Here is a 21,043-nt window from a genome sequence, read left to right as displayed (position 1 = left end):
GCGCTCGAAGTGAACGGACGTCTGTGGTTTTTCCATAGGTTAAAAGTTCTCCGTCTCTTATTCCACAACATTTTGGTGCCAGAACCCAGGAATAGGGACGTCAAAAGATGGATATCGACAGAATCAAGCGAAGAAGGGCCGTGAAGCGACCGATACAGCTGCGGCATCCCTTAGAGATTGTGGAGCAATGAACTCAATAATAGTTCGCTCATCCGGGGGCGGTTGTTGTATATCCTGCATTCTGGAGCCAAGGCTCCCCCACGCTGGGGGCCGCCGACGATGGGGCGAGGAGGACTCCCCGACGTAAAACGGCACTGCTGAGGTCGCTGCGGAGAAGCGCTGGACACTTGACAGCCCTCAAACAGCGTGTATATTACTGGCGTGCGTTCTCCGAACAGCGACCGACAGTGCGGTGGTGCCTTTCAGGCTTGGAGCAGCTTGGTTGTAAATGTTCGGACCACGGCCCTTCTTCGCTTGATTCTGTAAATATCCATCTTCTGACGTCCCTATTCCCGGGTTCCTGCACCAAAAGGTTTGCTTAATTCTGGCGGTCGCGGCCTTTCAAGCGGTCATCACCCCAGGTGCACCAAGGTGTGATTCCCTTGAAATTCAACGGAGAGCTTCGAGAGTGTCAAGAGTTCTGGAGTCAGTTTGAGTCGACTATCAACGCTTACCAGAACCTTTCAAACGTTGACAAATTCAAGTACCTCAACAGCTACTTGACATGAAAGGCGGCGGCTGCGGTAGCAGGGCTTGACTTGTCGGAAGGCAACTACGAAGTTGCTCTCTCGCTATTAAAGGAGAGGTTCGGCAGAAAGGAAGTCATTATAGAAGACCACATGTCACGGCTACTAAACGTCAAGCCAGTGCAAGTCTAACGAAATCTCGGTCAACTGCTCAACTGCGCAGCTTTGTCGACGAAGCAGGGACAGGTGTACGCAGCCTCGCTTCTTTAGGCGTGAGTGTCGGCAATTATGGAACTTTGTTACTGACCGTAATAAAGAAAGCGGTGCCTGCCGGCCTTCGTTAGGAATGCCAACGAACAAACGAGGCTACGAAAGTGGGAAGTGAGTTGGAGGTGCTCCTGTGTGTTTTTTTTTTCTTTTTTAGAGAAGAGGTTGCGACGCAGGAGACCATACAGTGGGCCGAAGCACCGACAGACAACAGTGCCGAATTGGTAAAGGAAAGGTGCAACAGCAACATTAAAGCGGCGAACAAGTCTACTGCAGCGGCATTGCACACCGCGATCAAGGACAGCACATGATGTCTAGATTGTAATTCGAACGGCCATGAGACCGACAACTGTAACGCAAACATGTCTGTGGTGGATAAGAGAGACGTGCTGAAGCGTGACAATCGGTGTTTCCGGTGCACAACATGGGGGCACGTGCCAAGAGAATGCCGTAAAGCTAAGTGGCTCAGGTGTGCGCATTGCAACGGAAGACACTTAACGACAATGTGCGACCCTAACTTTAGAGGACACCAGAACACTGATGAAGGAGATGCACCTTCGTCACCGTTGATTGAGCAAGCACGGTGTTGAAGTTCTCCTTAGGCACAAGAGATAACTTGATGTGCACTGAAGAGTAGCAGTTCCTCCTACAGACAGCGCGAGCTTGGACAGAGGGTCCACATGAACGCACACCTGTCAGGCTTCTCCTCGATGGAGGCTCTCAGCGAACCTTCATCCATCGCAACCTATCCGAAAAGCTGCAGTTAAAGGTGCTTGGGGAAGAGGAGCTTAATGTGTTTGCCTTTGGTGACCAATCAGCCCTGCGGGAAAGCGAATTGTGGTGGAGAGGACCCCGTTGGCTTCAGGAGGATGACACGCATTGGCCAACGACAAGTGAGCCGAGCTCGAAGGTTGGGGAGTGCCAAATGGAAGAGCGAAAGGTGACGGTGATGCCCATAGTATCATCGTCATCCATGGTCATCTTCAATGTTGAAAATTACCGATCGGCCCATTACGAGCTGAATTAATCGGCGCCGAAAGATACTGGTTCGCTAAAGCTCAAGGAGATGCGTTCAGCGGCGACATTTCAAACCTGAAGAATCGAAGACCACTGCACAAGAGCTCTCCTGTTCTGCCTTTCAACCCGTACTTCGACAAAGAGGGCCTCATGCCAGTTGGTCGACCCTTGCAATTCAGTGATAACAACGAAGAGACTAAGCATCTCATCGTTCTCCCTGGCATTCACCCCCTCACGTCACTGCTCATACGGAAAAAACACTTGAGAATGTTGCACATGTGCGTACGCGATACTCCAGCACAGCTGCAAGAATCATATTGGATTATCATAGGACGTCAGGCCGTAAAAAAAGTTATCAAGCAGTGCCTCGTCTGTCACAAACAAAGTTGCCCTCCAGCTACGAACCAGTAGAACCCCTTCCAGCTGACGGAGTGACAAAAGGAAAGCCGCTCGACATCGTTGGCATCCATTTTGCAGGGCCCTTGATTTGTCAACAGTCACGCGACAGCGAAAAAATTCTACATCGCTATTTTCACCTGTGCTCTGACACATGCCGTCCACCTTGAGCTCGTCCGCGACCTGTCGGCTACAGCATTCCTCTTGGCCTTTAAACGCTTTGTGGCACGCCGTGGAATCTACTCGACGCCGTATTCGGACAACGCGCTCACATTCAAGCGTGCAGCCCGGGATCTAACGGCCATGCTCATGCTGTTGCAAGCCAAGGAATTGCAGTCATACTTCGCCGGAAACTAGGCCAGATGGAAGTTTATTGTTGAAGGGGCAGCTTGATGGGGCGGATTCTGGGACCGGATGGTGCGATCTGTGAAAGTAGCATTGCGAAAGGTGTTAGGTCGGAGCAGCTTGCGTTCCGAAGAACTGCCCACCGTTCTTTATGAGTTGGAGGACGTGATGAACTCACGCCCTTTGACTTTCATATATGATGACGCTCAAGAGCCAAAACCACTGTCACTGACGCACTTCCTTGTCGGAAGAAAGTTGACGACCCTCCCTCCACACCTGCTGCCGGACGAAATTCCTGGCGGTGGCATGCATCTCTCTCGACGCTCGAAGTACCGGACTGCCATCGCCGATGGCTTCTGGAAACGGTGGCGGAAAGAGTACTTATTGCAGCTCAAATCGGCCCATATGTGCCGACCAACAACATGAGTAATCTGAAGAAAGATGCCATGGTGCTCCTGGGGGAAGACCGCTTGAAATGAGAAGTGTGGAAGACCGCCAGAATTAAGAAAACATTTTCGTGCCGGAAGCCGGGAATAGGGACGTCAAAAGATGGATATCGACAGAATCAAGCGAAGACGAGCCGTGGTGCGAACATCTACAACCAAGCTGCTCAACGAAGATTCCACCATGGACGGCAGCGCATTAATCGGTGAGGTGGAAGAAAAGATAAATCTTCTTTCTCTTAAAGAGGACTCAGTGAAACCGGTAGATCGCGAGATAGAAAAAGGCGTTGAAGATGAAGCTTTTGAAGAGGAATTTGCATGCTCCGAAATGTACAGAGAAAATATCAGCGTGGCGAAAACAAAGGTACAACGCATGCTACGCGACTTAAGCTGCACAAATGCTTCATTAGATCGCACAATAAACTCCTCAGGTCAAACAGAATCTAGCGCAAACGATTCCAAAATACGCCCCACCGTAAAGCTGCCAAAGCTCGAAATCACAAATTCTGGAGCCTTCTTGATGCGCTCGAAGCGAACGGACATGTGTTATTTTTCCACAACTTAAAAGTTACCCGTCTCTTATTCCACAACAGCTCCCTCACGGACTCAACCCCTGTTGATGACGGAGCAGCATGTCCCTCTCGGAAAAGCCTCAAGTGACGGCGGCCTCTTCGTAGCTCAAAGGAGGGGAGACGCGTGCGCGCGTTCGGACATCTTCAGTGTGGCCCGTGATGATCGCGCTCGCGCAGGGTTGAGCGGCACCTTTCGCCGCTGCCTGTCGAGCCTTGCTGCGACATTGTGGCCGAGGCACCCTTTTACCTCCCCTTATGTCGCACCGGGGAGAATCCGTCGGGAGAAACGTGGTTCCCCCGAAGATTTTTGTCTTTGCGCTCACGACGCCGCAACAGGACGCAACTTAACTAAGCCGCTAAGACTACCGCACGCCGTCTCCCAGCAGCGTCCAGCCTTCGTGAGCGACTGACCGCACCAGGACCAGAGCGCGGATCCACCTTTGTGTATTTCCCCGATTGTGACATTTTCGCCTCAACCGTGCTGAACGCTCCGCCGCTGTGGTTTTGTCCGTTGTTTCCACTCTTGGTGCAGCTGAGGTCAATAACGCCTTAAGTTAATGACTAACCTCCCCCCTTTGGCTTGAAACCACCGTGGTCGCAACTCACTGCAAGTCAAGGGTTAGGAGTCACAGCGTTGACTGTTAGGGCTCCGGCGAAGGTGCTAGAGAGCGCCTGCCGCTCCGCTGGGGCTGTTTTATCTAGAGGAGGGTCAGGTGCGCACGCGTGAGCTTGAGTAAAACCCCAAAACTGCAACAGCAGCATTCTCTCACAGTGCAGGACAGCGTCTTATTTTCGGTTGCCTGCTTCTTCTTCAAATATTTCCGTTTATTCATACGGGGACAAGGGCCCAGCATTTACAAGGCTGTTTGTTGGCGAAGAGAGGTACCGTCGCATCAAAAAATTATGATTAACCGCAATTGCAAAAAAATTAATTGAAATACTTAAACGTTAGCTATAATTATGCGAAAGTAAAGAAAGAAAGAACAGTGTGAATTATATAGATAAGTTCCAACTTTTTCTCGGTGTGATGTACGCAACTTTCTTTCTGTACGACATAGTAATGCGTGTTCGGTAAAGTGAACCACATATACATGGACATACTTTAAGACTCTCAGGAGCCCAATCTCTCAGTAAGCAAGATTTCTTTAGTTGAAATTTTCAGCTTGATGGGACCTTTTATTCGCAGCTGATTGGCCACAAGCTTAGGCTAATCTTTTCTTTATTTGAGACTGCACCAGATTTTACTATACAAATATATTTGATTCAAATAATCTCGATGGATACTGTTTATTTTCTTTGTTTTGTGTAAAACAGCTACATTTCTCTATTTCCATCGCCCTGTAGCACAACGTCCAAGCACGTAGCTCTGAAACTTGACTGCAGCATGACATTTGAGCTGAGCTTGGAAATTGAGGCATATGTCCCCCTTTTTTTCCGTTCACTTTTCTTGCGCCAGAAGTTATATCGACACTGGAGGCGTATTTCTGCCGTTGGGGTCGCCGTCTACGTAATATTTTGAATGAAATCCAACGGCGATGACACCGTGGCCATGGGCCCTGCGCTGTGTGGGCCCTACGCTGTGGCAAGGGAGCAGACGATCGCAGCTCAATCTCGCCCGCGCGAAAGGGAGGAAAGCTGGGAAGAAGCGCGTCGTCTTCCGCCGCGCGCGAGGCTCCCACCGTTCCGAGGCACCGTGGGGAGGGAAGATGGCGGCGTCCTACCCCGCGTGCAACCGAGTCCGTGGCGGATACGCGGTGTCGCTTGACCTTATCTTGAGAGCGATCTGCGTTGGGTGTGTCGAGGACGGCTCGTACCTTCGAGCGTGCTGTGTGCTCTCGGCACTCAGTTTGCGTTGAAACGACAGCACGAATGTGATTTCACTCGCTACTGCAGCCGCGCTCCCTAACGCCAGCGTTTTGACAGCGAATCGCCACACTCATCGAGTGTGATGTGTTCATGCTTGCTGTGCGCGCTGACATCATGCTTGTTAATTTAGTTAGCAAGCGAATGTCTACAAGTTGATATGGCCGGTAGAAGTACTATCCTTACATCGTATAGTTGCCTGTCAATTCGCTATCACAATCAATGCTTCGCCTGTCAGGCGAAAGACCAACTTTTTCTAAGTAAGGAGGCAGTTGCTGTTTTAAAGGCTTCATCCATATTTTTTAGGTTTGATTGCTCGTTTCGAAGCTGCCGCCTCGGCATTAAGCAACTCCGAGGCCAAAACTTCAAATGATGTCCCGAGCTGACTCAGAGTCGGCTAGGAGATCTGGGCGATTCGTCTTTCCTGTTGATTTTAAGCGCTGATATATCGGGAGGGAAAATAGGACTGCCCGAACCTTCAAAGTTAATCAATAAGCGTAAAGCAGCTGACACAAGGAAGTATCATATGGATAGAATTGAACATGCTCTCAGGAACGGAGGAAGCCTAAAAGCAGTGAAAAATAAAATAGGAATAGGCAAGAATCCGATGTATGCGGTAAGAGACAACGCCGACAATATCATTACTAATATGGATGAGATAGTTCAAGCGGCTGAGGAGTTCTATAGAGATTTATACACTACCAGTGGCACCCACGACGATAATGGAAGAGAGAATAGTCTACACGAATTTGAAATCCCACAAGTAACGCCGGAAGAAGTAAAAAAAGCCTTGGGAGCTATGCAAAGGGGGAAGGCCGCTGGGGAGGATCAGGTCACAGCAGATTTGTTGAAGGATGGTGGGCAGATTCTTCTAGAAAAACTGGCCACTCTGTATACACAATGCCTCATGACTTCGAGCGTACCGGAATCTTGGAAGATCGCTAACATAATCCTAATCCATAAGAAAGGGGACGCCAAAGACTTGAAAAATTATAGACCGAGCAGCTTACTGTCCGTTGCCTACAAAGTATTTACTAAGGTAATCGCAACTAGAATCAGGAACACCTTAGACTTCTGTCAACCAAAGGACGAAGCAGGATTCCGCAATGACTACTCAACAATAGACCATATCCACACTATCAGTCAGGTGATAGAGAAATGTGCGGAATATAACCAACCCTTATATATAGGTTTCATTGATTACGAGAAAACGTTTGATTCTGTCGAAACCTCAGCAGTCATGGACGCATTACGGAATCAGGGTGTGGACGAGCCGTATGTAAAAATACTGAAAGATGTCTATAGCGGCTCCACAGCCTTGTAGTCCTCCATAAAGAAAGCAACAAAACCCCAATAAAGCAATGCGTCAGGCAGGGAGATATTATCGCTCCAATGCTATTCACAACGCGTTTACAGGAGGTATTCAGAGACCTGGATAGGGAAGAATTTGGGATAAGAGTTAATGGAGAATACCTTAGTAACTTGCGATTCGTTGATGATATTGCCTTGCTTAGTAACTCAGGGGACCAACTGCAATGCATGGTCACTGACCTGGAGAGGCAAACCAGAAGGGTGGGTCTAAAAATTAATTTCCAGAAAACTAAAGCAATCTTTAACAGTCTCCTAAGAGAACAGCAGTTTACGATAGGTAGCGAGGTACTGGAAGTGGTAAGGGAATACATCTACTTAGGACAGGTAGTGACCGCGGATCCCGATCATGAGACTGAAATAATCAGAAGAATAAAAATGGGCTGGGGTGCCTTTGGCAGGCATTCTCAGATCATGAACAGGAGGTTGCCGTTATCCCTCAAGAGAAAATTGTATAACAGCTGTGTCTTACCAGTACTCACGCAAGGGGCAGAAACGTGGAGGCTTACGAAAACGGTTCTACTTAAATTGAGGACGAGGCAACGAGCTATGAAAAGAAGAATGATGGATGTAACGTTAACGTATAAGAAAAGAGCAGATTGGGTGAGGGAACAAACACGTGTTAATAGGCATCTTAGTTGATATCAAGAAAAAGAAATGGGCATGGGCAGGACATGTAATGAGGATGGAAGATAACCGATGGTCATTAAGGGTTACGGACTGGATTCCAAGGGAAGGGAAGCGTAGCAGGGGCCGGCAGAAAGTTAGGTGGGCGGATGAGATTAAGAAGTTTGTAGGGACAACATGGCCACAATTAGTACATGACCGGGGTAGTTAGAGAAATAAGGAAGGGGCCTTTGCCCTGCAGTTGGCGTAACCAGGATGATGATGATGATGATGATGATGATGATGATATAGGGAGGGCACTTGACGGCTGTGAGCTGCTGTGCAAACTACGTAGCGTTGTCGGTGCTACATCACTGTTGGCAATTACAGTGGTTTCGACATTCATTTCTATCAACCACCATATTGTCAGCGTATACCCTTTTCTGAGCATGATTACAATCACCATTGTGATGTGTGCCTCCTTTGTGCGACGATTCCATGTATACAGATCCCTCATTAAGCCGAAAACGGAACTCGCATGCACCATCTCGGATCCACATATTGAACACAACATTAATCAACGGGAAATTATTTGCCGGGAAGCAGTCGGGTTTATTTTTTTCCAAGTACCGTATAACTGACTCACCAACAACTATCATGCATCGTCATGGTACAGACATAACAACTACGGCAGAAAATTCTAAGGATTAATTTCTTTTTCTCCTAAAAAATAATACACTCTCTAGCCAACCTGCTCCATATGCCCGATCATTAACAACAACACAAACCAGACATCACCACTCTGAATCCTTATCGCCCTATCAAATAAGAACTAACGCATAGAAAATTTTTTTCCCTGTTCTAGTAAACAATGGAACACACTACCATTATCGTTGTTAAACAGCACTGATTTAATTGATGTGAGTAATTTTTATCTGTTAATTTCGCAGCAGAGATGTGAGCGGTTTCTTTGTTTTCTTCTGAATACATGTATTATTATTTTTTCTAATTTTACCACTCCTCCTTGGGCCAACATGGTCCTGCAGTATTTTGTAAATAAATAAAATAAATCAATCAAACCAGGCGCTGTCTATAAACTAGTTTGGAAAATTAATCAGAGGTGTCTGGTAAAGTCCACGTAATCCCAATTTTGATTTCGCAGGAAAAATTCATTGTACACTAAACGAAATATCTCTTCAATTCCCTGGGTCACGTGCCTTTCTTTTAGGAGATTTTAGCTTTCGACTATCGACTGGTCGCATCCTTCGCTTTTTCTAATCTAGTATCTGCAGAAGCTATGAACTATCTTAACATTTGCTCAGACCTTAACCGTTCATGACTAATTATCAACCCAACACGTGTCACCCCTACATATTCCTGACTTGAGTATATCAAGAGAAGCCAACAAACAAACCACGGAAAGCACAGGGGAAATTACTTGTACTTGCTAATTGAATTAAAGAAAATGATAAATTAATGGCAATGAAAATGGATGAAAGAACAACTTGCCGCAGGTGGGGAACGATCCCACGTCTTCGCATTAAGCGTGAGATGCTCTAACCAATTGAGCTACCGCGGCGCGGTTTCACTATACCCTTTCTTGGTTATTTATGTGCTAATACTAGAACTATCCATGGGAGTGTTAGTCAGCGTCACCACTCACAAACTTTGGCGGCGGATGTGGAACATCCTTTGTACCGCAGGCGTCACGAGTACGTGATCGTTCTGGGTGAAGGAAACTGTTGAATGGACCCCACACATGCTACCTGAAAGCATCAGTGCTGCCGGATTCGAGAGCATCGTTATGTAAGAACGAGAAGAAACGGGGTAAACCGAGGGGCCCCATTTTTATTAATCGTATCATGAGACGCCAACAAAAACACCGACGAAAACATAGGGAAAATTGCTTGTACTTGCGATTTCAATTAGAGAAAATGATGAATTAATGGCAACGAAAGTGGATGAAAAAACAACTTGCCGCATGTGGGGAACAATGCCACGTCTTCGCATTACACGAAAATATCACGAACCGCTGACAGAAGCGAGTGTATACATCCGATGCCAGAGCATGTAGCAGCACTTTAAATGTACACGCTCAGCTTATTTAACTCCACCATAACATCTCTAATAAAAACTATCCCAACACGATTCTGGAACATCAGCAAATGTAGCAAAGATAACACTATAAGTATTAGCAGCGATTCGAGTGGTCAAGTAGCACATTCTTTGTGCGCTTCTGTACTGAACCCGTCGTTCAATCACCCTTCAGAGCAACAATTACCGAATACGCCGCCTTTTTCTTTCTTGAACTTTCTGATACTCGACCGCAATACCTTAGACCAATCAGGTAGAATTTTCATGCTAAAGCGGCTATTGTCACCTGGAACTGATGGTATCAATGCTAAGTTTCTCCTACCCCCGCAGCTCCACCATACTTACCTTTAATTTTACTAGACCACTCAACAAGATTATTTTACTTCATGACAGAAGAACCGGTAAGGTGGTTCCATTTATTATATCGACAAGCTCGCATAATCCATCCAATCACAGGCTCTTTCACTAACCTCGATACCTTGCCAAATTTTTGAACACTTCATTTTCACTCGCCTTGCAAATTTCCTGCAATCAAACAATTTTCTAGTTGCTCTAAACGCCTGTTCAGAATTTAGTATTGTAAACCACAGCCCCGCAAATTTCCTAATGACTAGCATGCGTTTTCGAACTATGATAATGCAACGTGATAATGCAACTTAGAGAAAGGCGTCAGGCAGGGAGATACGATCTCTCCAATGCTACTCTCAGCGTTTTTACAGGAGGTATTCAGAGACCTATATTGGGAAGATTTGGGGATAAGAGTTAATGGAGAATACCTTAGTAACTTGCGATTCGCTGATGATATTGCATTGGTTATTAACTCAGGGGACCAATTGCAATGCACGCTCACTGACCTGGAGAGGCAAAGCAGAAAGTGCGTCTAAAAATTGATCTGCCGAAAACTAAAGTAATGCTTAACAGTCTCGGAAGAGAACGGCAGTATAAGATAGGTAGCGAGGCACTGGAAGTGGTAAGGGAATACATCTACTTAGGACAGGTAGTGACCGCGGATTCGGATCATGAAATTGAAATCATCAGAAGAATAAGAAACGGCTGGGGTGCGTTTGGCAGGCATTCTCAGATCATGAACAGCAGGTTGCCATTATCCCTCAAGAGAAAGTGTATAACAGCTGTGTCTTACCAGTACTCACGTAAGGGGCAGAAACCTGGTGGCTTACGAAAAGGCTTCTACTTAAATTGAGGATGACTCAAAGAGCTATGGAAATAAGAATTATGGGTGTAACGTTAAGGGATAAGAAAAGAGCCGATTGGGTGAGGGAACAAACGCAAGTTAATGACACTTTAGTTGAAATCAAGAAAAAGAAATGGGCATGGGCCGGACATGTAAGAAGGAGGGAAGATAACCGATGGTTATTAAGGGTTACGGACTGGATTCCAAGGGAAGGGAAGCGTAGCAGGGGGCGGCAGAAAGTTAGGTGGGCGGATGAGATTAAGAAGTTCGCTGGAACAACATGGCCACAATTAGTACATGACCGGGGTAGTTGGAGAAGTATGGGAGAGGCCTTTGCCCTGCAGTGGGCGTAACCAGGCTGCTGCTGATGATGATAATGATACACAACGTACTGTATTTTTAAGACTTATCTAAAGCCTTTTTTTAAAGTAATTCACCATTTACGTATCTATAATGTAAGCCTTCTATACATTGACTATTTATTATTCAGATGCATCTGTAACCCTCTGTCTAGCTATACTCATTATGAAAATGACTCACCGGAGATACTAGTAGGCGTAACTCTGTGTTATCGCTTTTACGCTTCCTCTTTTACATTACCGACATGCCTAATGAAATCACAGTTCTTTTTGCCTATTTGCCTATGACTGCGCAATTAACCGGAGCTGATGAGCCCGATGTGGTTACATCAGAATCAGATCTAGATATTGTTACTGCCTGGCTGATGCTATCCCGCTGAAACAGAAATTTAACATCAAAATTGTAATGTCGTGACAATCTGACGCAGTCAAGTATTTTTTCGTAATTGCCATATTAACCACGACTCACTTGAATCGGTATTATGTTATAAGTACCTCAAAGTGCACATTATAAACAATTCCTCAAGGAAACTACATATTGAACACAATACGTTCATAACTAACCGCATGCTGGTTTACACGAATTGCAATATTCTAGTAATGCCGGTATCTATTTTGCCCTGATGGGAATGTATAGAGAAGCAGTTACGCTTTCTCCTGTTTAGTTCTGTTTACGGTGGTAGTATTTTCTTTGCACTAGCTTCCTAATCTACACGTAGTCTGGTAAAGTTTCTCCTTGACGTTTATTACGTCTTTCAAGGTGATAATCGGCGTTGATGAAGGGGGAGGCATGTTGGAGGTAACAAAACTTGGAGATATATTAAAGCGAAAATATTTACACCGTAAAATGCAGAGTTTCCAAAACACTCTTGAAAAACACACATAAATAGCGTCTCACTCTTTCCCAAGCCTACGACAACTGCTGCTACATACGACCGACCGAGTCTCACTGTTCGACCACGAATTGGTTGCGACCCAGACTAGCCTTGCATCGCACGGTGTCTTGCTAATCTATCAGTTTAGCGATTACAGCCTCGACTGAAAGGAATGGGTTCCAGACAGACTGTAAATACACTTCAGTAAACACTAAAAAAGGGGAGGTGGCAACTGCTCGCCCGCCTCAACATTCCACTAACCAATGCAGTTATAACTGAAGTTAAACCACCCAATGAATCGTGCCTAATCTCGTTAGCAGAGTTGTGAGATTTTGGCAAGCGTTTTTCACTCTTTGCCATTATGGCTCTCTCTCGTTATCTCACGCTGCATTTCTGCGTAATTTGTCCGCAGACGTGCTCTCACCAGAGGTTACACGCGCATCGGCAATTAACTACGCTGTCCTCTATGAGCTTTGGACGACTGCGCTGTTGTTGAATTCGGCAATATTTGGCACCGTCTCTGCGCAGGTCATATACCGCGTAAAAGGTGACATGCAGGTGTGAGTATCAAGGTTGTTTAATGCTCTCATACACTGGGTTTAACATGGTTGCGCGACATAATGGACGCTCTAGAAGTTGAGCAGCGTGGTACTCTGAGGTTTCTGAGAGCTGAAGGTATTTCCCAAAAAGAAATTTGTCGCCGTATGGCTGCCGTGTACGTTGACCATTGCATTTCATTGGCCACTGTGAAGCGTTCGATCAAACGGTTCAAAGAATGACGTGAAAGTTTCAAAGACGATCCAAGGCCGGGCCAAACCATCGTGCAATCACCCGTAACAAAATTGCAAAGGTTCATGAGCTGATGAGACAAGAACGGAGGATAAGCATCGATGAACTTCCAGAGCGTGTGAACATCAGTCACAGTTCGGTTCACGGCAAAATTCATAAACATCTCGGTTATCCGCTCTTGTGTGCGCAATGGTTGGCCAAGATTTTGAACTACCGCAAGACGGAGAAGTTCGGCGCTGCCTTGACTCATCTGATCCGGTATCACAATAAGGATGACGACTTCTTGTCTCCACTTGTGATCGGGGACGAACCGTGGTGCCACTTCTACGAGCCTGAAACACCACAGCAACGCTTGCACAGGAAATATTCGAATTCACCACCCCCAAGAAAGGAAAGGCCATCATTTCCGCCGGAAAGGTGTTGTTGACTTTTTTTATCGATCGTCAGAGCCATTACTGATAGAATTTGCTAAATCTTGAAAGACTATCAATTTGTTTCGTTATTGTAAAACGCCAGATCGGCTGCGTGTCACAACGAAGAACAAAATACGTGGCAAATTGACGAATTGCGTCATCTTGTTCAACGACAATGCCGTCACCATGTCGCTGATGTGGTCGATACAAAACTGGCAATGTTCACGTGGGTAACGCTGCAACATCCACCATACAGCCCTGACCTCTCGCCTTGCGACTTCCACTTTTTGGAGCATTTGAAAAAACACCTCAAGCGAACCAGATTCGTGTCGGACGATGACGTGAAAAGTCAGTTGCAGACTTTTTGAAGCAGCAACCCAAGGAATTTAATGAGACGGGAATCGCGCGACTCGTTAGACAACGGGACAAATGTCTAAATGATCATGGAGACTACTTTTAAATAAGGTACCCAGTTTGTCATATATTCGCATTGGCTGACTTTCAATTGACTTGCCCTCGTTTATTTTACAGAACTCCTACTCTTTATACGTGCTCTCTGTTGCGGCTATCATTTCGGTGCAATTACTCACGATACACGACCGGTGACAGCTGCTCCTGCGTAATACATTGGAACAAATGACAGCGTCATTGAGATTTTTCACTGGCCGTTGCATATGTACAAGAATCTAAACAAGGTGCTTGAATAACAAAGATTCATTACAATATTCGTCCTCAGCTTGTTAATTTCATGGCCTTTACATTTTTTATATCAGCGGCATGCACAGCCTTGCTGGTTTCGCACTGATATAGTTCTAAAGTTCGTGTGATATTTTATTTACTTATTAAATAGAAAAAAAAACAATGAAGCATTGGCATCGATTATTTTGGGCATAATTTTTGGCACATACAACTATATTCTTTTATGAAAAAATACATATTTTACTTGTTTTGACAGTGCGTAGCGTTCAAGAATTCGCTTGCAGCACCTTTAGCAATGACATTGGATTTTTTATTCATGTGTTTTATCCCCAGACAAATTGTTTGAAAGGAAGCTTTAGCTCGCGCCCAACTCCGACGCAGCCTATTCAAATACACGTAAAACGCAGAACCACTTTTCAGTGATAACCCCCGGATCGCTTTTAATGAAATTTGCTCCATTTGAGAGAGAAAGTTAAATTCTAGTGTATGTTGGAAGCGGAATTTCGATTTAGGGCCTGAACATTGTTTAAATATTTTGAAAATCTCGAAAGTTGAAAAAGAATATATAAGCACGACGTTTACAAACTAATAGCTCTGCATCAAGCACACATGTCGCCGTTCAGTAAATGGCATGTATTATAACAGTCAAAGCGGACAAATTTGGTGCGTCAATCCGTATCTTACGTGAATTGGTTACGTTGTGTACAAGGATTCTGCGAAAGCCGTATTTGCATAATGCTAAATTTCGTTAAATTCACGCGTAACATAGAAATTTTTTTCCGCTGTAGTACTATTAGGTGCAATTCACAGAATTGTGATATCATTTTTCATTGCTGAGTTACATAGTTTTAAACTTGATAGTTTAGATTTCTGAAAATTTGTGATTTTGGTGAATTTTTAATTACGGATTGACAACGTAAATGAAAAATTTGAAACCAACGGTCACTAGAAGTTAAGTTTTTCTTTTAAATGCAACAAACCTCGTCAAATTTGGTGCATTGGTTGCGGAGAAAAACGAATTCTCCTTCTACATAAATTTAGATACGAGCACCCGAGCTAAAGCTTCCTTTTGAGGAGTTGACCGAGCTGCAATGTGAGCCCCCCCGAACGAAATTTCTGGCTGCGCCACTGGTTTTCTGTATATATTTTTTGCATTTAATTTTCCTATCATGCGCTTATTGTTGCAGTCAAACTTGTATTACACATGTTTACACTGTACCATGCGTTGTTATGTCGTTATTATTCAGGCGCCCTTTTTAATAGTCAAACTTCTCTAAAACGATCACTTCCACGGCGAAATGACTTCCATAACGGAGGTTCTATTCTGTCCTGGCCGAATTCATATCTTTTACATGTATTATGAACGTCTCTACAACGAAGACCACTATAACGAGTTTGCCTGTACAACGAAATAATATAGGCCGACTTGTTGCGTTAAGCAACAAGTCGCAACAAGCAACAAGTTAAGCAACGAGTGCCACGTAATACTGTCACCAGTGCCCTCCACAGGCGTCACCACGGTGGGGTTCCGCGCCACTAACGGCGTCTTTAGCGACGCGCTTGATGAGCGCCCGGATGTCACAAGTCCTGTTGCACTGCTCCAGAAATTGCTCAAGTCGTACTTTGCTTGTTGGGACACACCAGCAGGAGCAATGAGTGATCCGAATGTCGCAGTTGAAGACGTGATGATGTAATCGTAACTGACGACTGGGGGTGTCTTTAAATGCATTTAATGCGGCAGGACGCAAATGTCGACGAAGGCAACTGACGTGAAGACCCTGCAAACGAACCAAGAATATTTACGGCAAGGTAGGTGTGGTTGCTTTCAACGATCTGCAGTTTACTCGGCGTAGCCGCAGAGCATGGTGGGAGACTCGGTGCAATAAGTTTGGCTGCAGTCGCACATTCTTACAAAGTGTGCACACAAACAAATTAGCGACTTATTCCTCTAAGTTTCCCTTGAATTTATGTGAAATAAAGTTTTTTTTTTTTTCTCATTGCTGCCGTTGTACGTGCTTAGCCTCCTCGGTTATGAGCGGCGGAGTGCACGACCTAACAAGCGAAGGACTTTGGAGGTCCCGAGCCCTTCCTTATAAAGGTGCTTGTTTGTAGTTATGTGTACATATTAGTCCCTCCGCTCCGCAATGTTTGACTGTAAGTTTTGAGGGCAATATAAATAAATAAAAAATCATAAAAAATAAGCAGTTTCGCCCAGAAAGGCGAAGCATCGATTGCAAGAGAAAATTGGTGGACCGCTATGCGAAGTGAGAATAGTAGTTTTATCGACCGTGTAAACTTGTAAACACAGGCACACTAACTAAATTAACAAGCATGGTGTCACGCGCGCACAAGCAAACTAAACACATCAGGCTGGATGACAGCGGAAACTCGCTGTAAAAACGCTGGCGTGAGGAAACACGGCAGCAGCAGCGAGCGAAGTGACATTCCTGGCTGCCTATCACTTCAACGCAAATTTAGCGCCGAGAAGACATAGCACGCAAAAAGCTACGAGCCGCTGAAGCACCTAGACTCCGCCCGAAACGCAGATTGCTTTTAAGATACGGCCGCTCGACCACGCGCAGCCGACACATGCATAGTTGCAGCCAGAGTATACCACCCGCCTCTATCCCCTCCCCCGGTGCCTCGCAAGCTTGGGTGTCTCGCACACGACGATAAACGGCGCCCTCCCGCTTTCGTTTCCTTCGCGCGGGCGAGATCAACCAGCAAGCGTCGGCTCCCCTCGCACGTCTTGACTCGCGCACACAGCGTAGGGCACGCGGCGACGGTGTTATCGCCTTTGTACTTTATACGGAACCTCATGGCGACTACATAAATGCGCTTGGTGTGTCCATATAATTGCTATCGCAATAATTAAGCCTGAAACCAGGTAAAGTAAGCGCCGCAGTTTCATTTTCATCATGCACACGAAGCTAGAAACCAATGATAGGCACCTTGAACAACCAATAATGTAGCACCAAAGTTGGAAGGACAAGGTTAAAGTGGTACCTGAGCGGCTTGCGTATGGCCAGGTATCTGTCTACAGAGAGCCACATGAAGCTGTAGATGGAGACGCTCCAGAGCGTCAGGGCCACGTAGCCACTGAGGCGGCACACGAAGTCCCCGTAGACCCAGTCCTGGACGATGGCCGGGTACACCGATAGCGGCACCACAAGCACACCGCACAGCAGGTCTGCCACGGCCAGCGAGAGCAGGTAGTAGTCCAGCACCTGGCGCGTGCTGTGCAGCAGGGTGGCGATCACGAGCACGTTGGCCGCCACCACGCTCACACAGATCACCAGCAGCACGAGCGCCTCGGCCAGCCGCGCCGCGCTGGGCAGCGCGTCGTCGGAGTCCGCCGGGAGCATCACTCTGCGCCGGTGCCCAGCCACGCTTACCGCACTGCCTTTCGCCAGAATAATGCCACACTGTCATTGCTCTTTGGCTCGGCTGCTACTTGGGTTGTGCTTACTGAGACAGCTTATGCATGTCTACCCATCGCTATCAATCATCGACTGTTATAACGACTACATGTGTTGCAATGATGCATTTCTTTTACAGATGGCGCCACGGAACGGACAGATTCTGCTGGGGTACAGGCCAAACAATGCTTGCATATTAAATGAGTCTATGCGTCTCCTGTCCTGTCACACTGGGGAGTGAGGCAATGTTTCGTGAACAATATCAATGTTCTGTACATTGCAGAATGATGGTGATATGTTGGCAATGCGCTGTGCTTCTGCTTGTACTCCCTCGCAGCATGAAACTGCACGTGGAAATATTTCCATCATCCCAGGTGTTTGCCCCGACGAAGGCTCGCACGCCAGCCTAAACATTTGGAAACCAGGCTTTTCGTACGTGCGTCCGTCACTCCCCTTGTCTGGAACGGATGTATTTCCTTTACGTTAACAGAACTTTCGAAAAATTCCTGGTGGCGCATAGCACAATTTGAATTGAACTGGATTACTCTAAAAGGCGAACGTCACTTACACTGGATATAAAAATACATAATTGGCTACGTAACCTAATTTCACGAATCAACATTTTAACTAATTACATTAGCTCACATATTACATTATGAGAAAGGAAGCCAGTGATTTGACAGAGTACATCCACTCGGAACGAATTTCGAAACTCGCAACGCTTTTCAGATAAGCGCTGTCCAACTTGCGGTAAACATGCAGTGTTGTTTCACGTACGTTTTTTTTTTTTTACAAAACGCAATTTTATCCACTGAAGCTTCAAAATTACTGGAACAACAAAGCATTGCGTCGCAAACTTTGAGAATGCGTTTTTAAAAACTGGTGTCATCCTGAGAATTTACTGCAAGTAAATATGACTTGTGTCTACACCGGCTACACTTCACGGGCTACAATCCGTAAGTTGCAATATGTGCCATAAAGTAATTAGCGTAAACATTAATTAGCAAAATTGTAGTGGACTATTTATTTTGATTTCTTGTGAAAAGAATGGCCGCCTCCTGGAGTAATCAAGCTCAAGAAGAAGAAAATTGGCGCATATTAACGGGCGATTTCTAATATATATGCGACCGACAAAAAAAGCACCTTAAGAAACTAGGCACAGCATTGCTATGCAATATATGTGAATCATTGCTTTAAGCTCGAATTTGTGAACGTATACGTGGGGTTAACTGATGGAAAGTTTCCTGCTAAACATCTCTCATTGTGTGTAACGTAATAATTAGATGTTCAGCACGCTGTTGTCGGAGACTCTTATTTGGGCGCTGACCTGACCTGAGAACATTGCGTCGGAGGCATACACGGCTGAAACATGACGTCGACATTTTGTTTTCGTTGCTAATTGTGATTGTTTTTTAAATAATTTTTTTCTTCGATTTGACAAGCCGCTGTTAATGACATGCCACGCATGGACTATAAGGCGCATTTCTTCATTCCAATGTATGAAATAGCCTGATATATGCAAATTTAAGAGAACACGTGCGATTCCTATATTAAACGGAGAGGTCAGAAGGTATTCTACCCATCAACCATCGGTTATACTCGATTAATTTCTGGAAGGGATTGGTGTAAAGGCCGGTCTGCGAGACATAAAAGCGACAGCAGCTCAAATGAACTACACTTGTGCGGCACTTGACCAAGTTAGCATAATTTACCTTCTCGTTCTATCTGTGCAGGTTCTTTTCCAACCTACTCCCAACTCCCTTTACGTGCCACCAGCTTCGTTGAGCGTGCAGGACGTGCAGTCTTCGAAACAACAAGCCCTACCCCCTGCAGGCGTCTGAGACATCACGTCAGAGATAACGTAGTAACGCTAGGCGTACTCCCAGGGTAGCTGTACCGGAACATGCATTTCGGCGATTGGCACGCGCTAAAATACCTGGTCGATCAATATACGGCTTAGAAACGTACCACGGTGATGATACATAGGAAAGGCCAGTACAAAAAACACAGCAAAACACAATCGAAGGAAGTGATGCATTGCTACAAATATTGCCTAACTACCTCGGCACTGTTCAGTCATCAAATGCCGGCTTTCCTATTGATACATCGACGGTATTGGTCATGAACCTGAAAAAATGTCAACTCATTGCCCCTGGCCTTTCCTACGTTCTAAAGATATTTCAGCTTACTCATAAGAAGATGTTTTTTCAACGACAGACAAAAAAGAAAATCAGCAGACTTCAGCGACTTCTGTGTAACTAGAGCTGGCCTAGACAACACTCATGACGCCCATATTAGCTAAATTAATTGCTCGGTTGATATTCCATGTACTTTGATTTAGAGTTAACCATGTTTTCAAGTCTGCTGTATTCCTTTGTGTGCTTAAAGCACGAAAACGTCGCCTGTGCAACACAAGCGACCGTTCTTTTAATGGTCATCCCACATGCCCTCGACACACACTAAAGTCCTTTCTTTTGCGATGACGAATCCCTTACCAAAAGAAGCCTTGCCCCTACCACACGCTACTATATGCTTGGCTAAAAGTACGCTCAACGGTGTCGCCCTTCAACTTTTCTTACAGATACGTTAGTCAGAACCAGCGGCGTACGTCCGACGTATTTCCTTGCTCTGTTGCTTGTTTCCCGTTGGTATGCTTCGGGCCCGCTCAACAGGTCAATACGCGTCGTCCTCGATTCAGCGCTCGTTGTGCGTGCCTGAGTCGGCGCTGGCAGCGCAGAAAGCCTGCTGCTGCCACTGCATCCACGGCGTGGATGAGGCCGCTTTCACAGCAACAAAGCGTGTTCCGTTCCCTCGACCGGATACTATGGCAACGCGTGGTCAATAGACCAATGATGCAGTTGCGCATTGCGCCACTAAGGCGGTGGGCGCACATGCATCCGTGTTGGAGAATTTCACAATTACGAAGAGGTCCACGACGCCGATCCACAGACTAAGAGAAACGTTGACAGAAGCATAGAAGCGCAAATCTTCTCCTAAGAGTGGGCTCCACCCCAGACCGCTCTTCAAGTCACTTTTAGTTCGCAGACGAGTGTGGATGACGTACAGAGTGGTTTTTCTCTGAAAGCAGTTCTTTATCGACGCTTCCTAGGGAGACCTCTTTGAAACATTCCACCACGCAGACCCTTAATAAGAACGTACACATTGGTACCGCGAGTTGTGGCGCCGTATGAGACTTTGTAGTCCTGCATACGCGTGAAAAGCATTCGTCTGCGTGTGCTGCTAGCTCGATGCTGTTACGTAAAGCAGCGAATTCTGTGTCGATGGGTTTCTGCGCAGACTCGATGAAGAGCACACGTGCTCCACTCGATGGCATCCCGTGCCGACGTGCCTGAGGGCTCGGTTTCCTGCCGAAACGGGTCTTTAATGCGTCATAGACGGGGGTCTGGTGTGAATCGTGGGAAGCGCACGAGAGCTCATATTTACATACGCTTAAATTACAGTTGTCATTCATAGGTTATTTATTCATTTAGTGCCCACAAGCGCCAAAAAGCGTTACAGTGGGGGAGACGATTTTACAAACACTTAGGAACGTTCTCTCTAGGTGCAAGACCACCAACAATTTAATTTCACTTACTCTCGGTAGCTCGTTAATACAGCCAGTTTCGCATTCCAAATACGT

At 45.9% G+C, this 21,043-nt stretch overlaps 1 protein-coding gene and 1 non-coding gene across 8 annotated transcripts in view; both read right to left on the bottom strand.

Annotated features, from left to right (window-relative positions):
* Positions 1 to 21,043, bottom strand: part of DopEcR (G-protein coupled receptor DopEcR) — a 258,527-nt gene that overhangs the window by 37,670 nt on the left and 199,814 nt on the right. For all 7 annotated transcript variants that reach the window (XM_070529160.1, XM_065440591.1, XM_065440594.1 and 4 more), the window contains one exon: positions 16,991 to 17,353. In XM_070529160.1, coding sequence (XP_070385261.1) covers positions 16,991 to 17,353 — 363 coding nt within the window. The remainder of the gene's footprint in view (positions 1 to 16,990; positions 17,354 to 21,043) is intronic.
* Positions 9,070 to 9,142, bottom strand: TRNAK-CUU (transfer RNA lysine (anticodon CUU)). The gene has a single exon. It is a non-coding gene; the product is annotated as a tRNA-Lys (tRNA).

Source organism: Dermacentor albipictus, unplaced genomic scaffold, assembly GCF_038994185.2.
Source record: "Dermacentor albipictus isolate Rhodes 1998 colony unplaced genomic scaffold, USDA_Dalb.pri_finalv2 scaffold_18, whole genome shotgun sequence".
Lineage (NCBI taxonomy): Eukaryota > Metazoa > Arthropoda > Arachnida > Ixodida > Ixodidae > Dermacentor > Dermacentor albipictus.
This window is presented reverse-complemented; position numbering and strand designations above follow the sequence as displayed.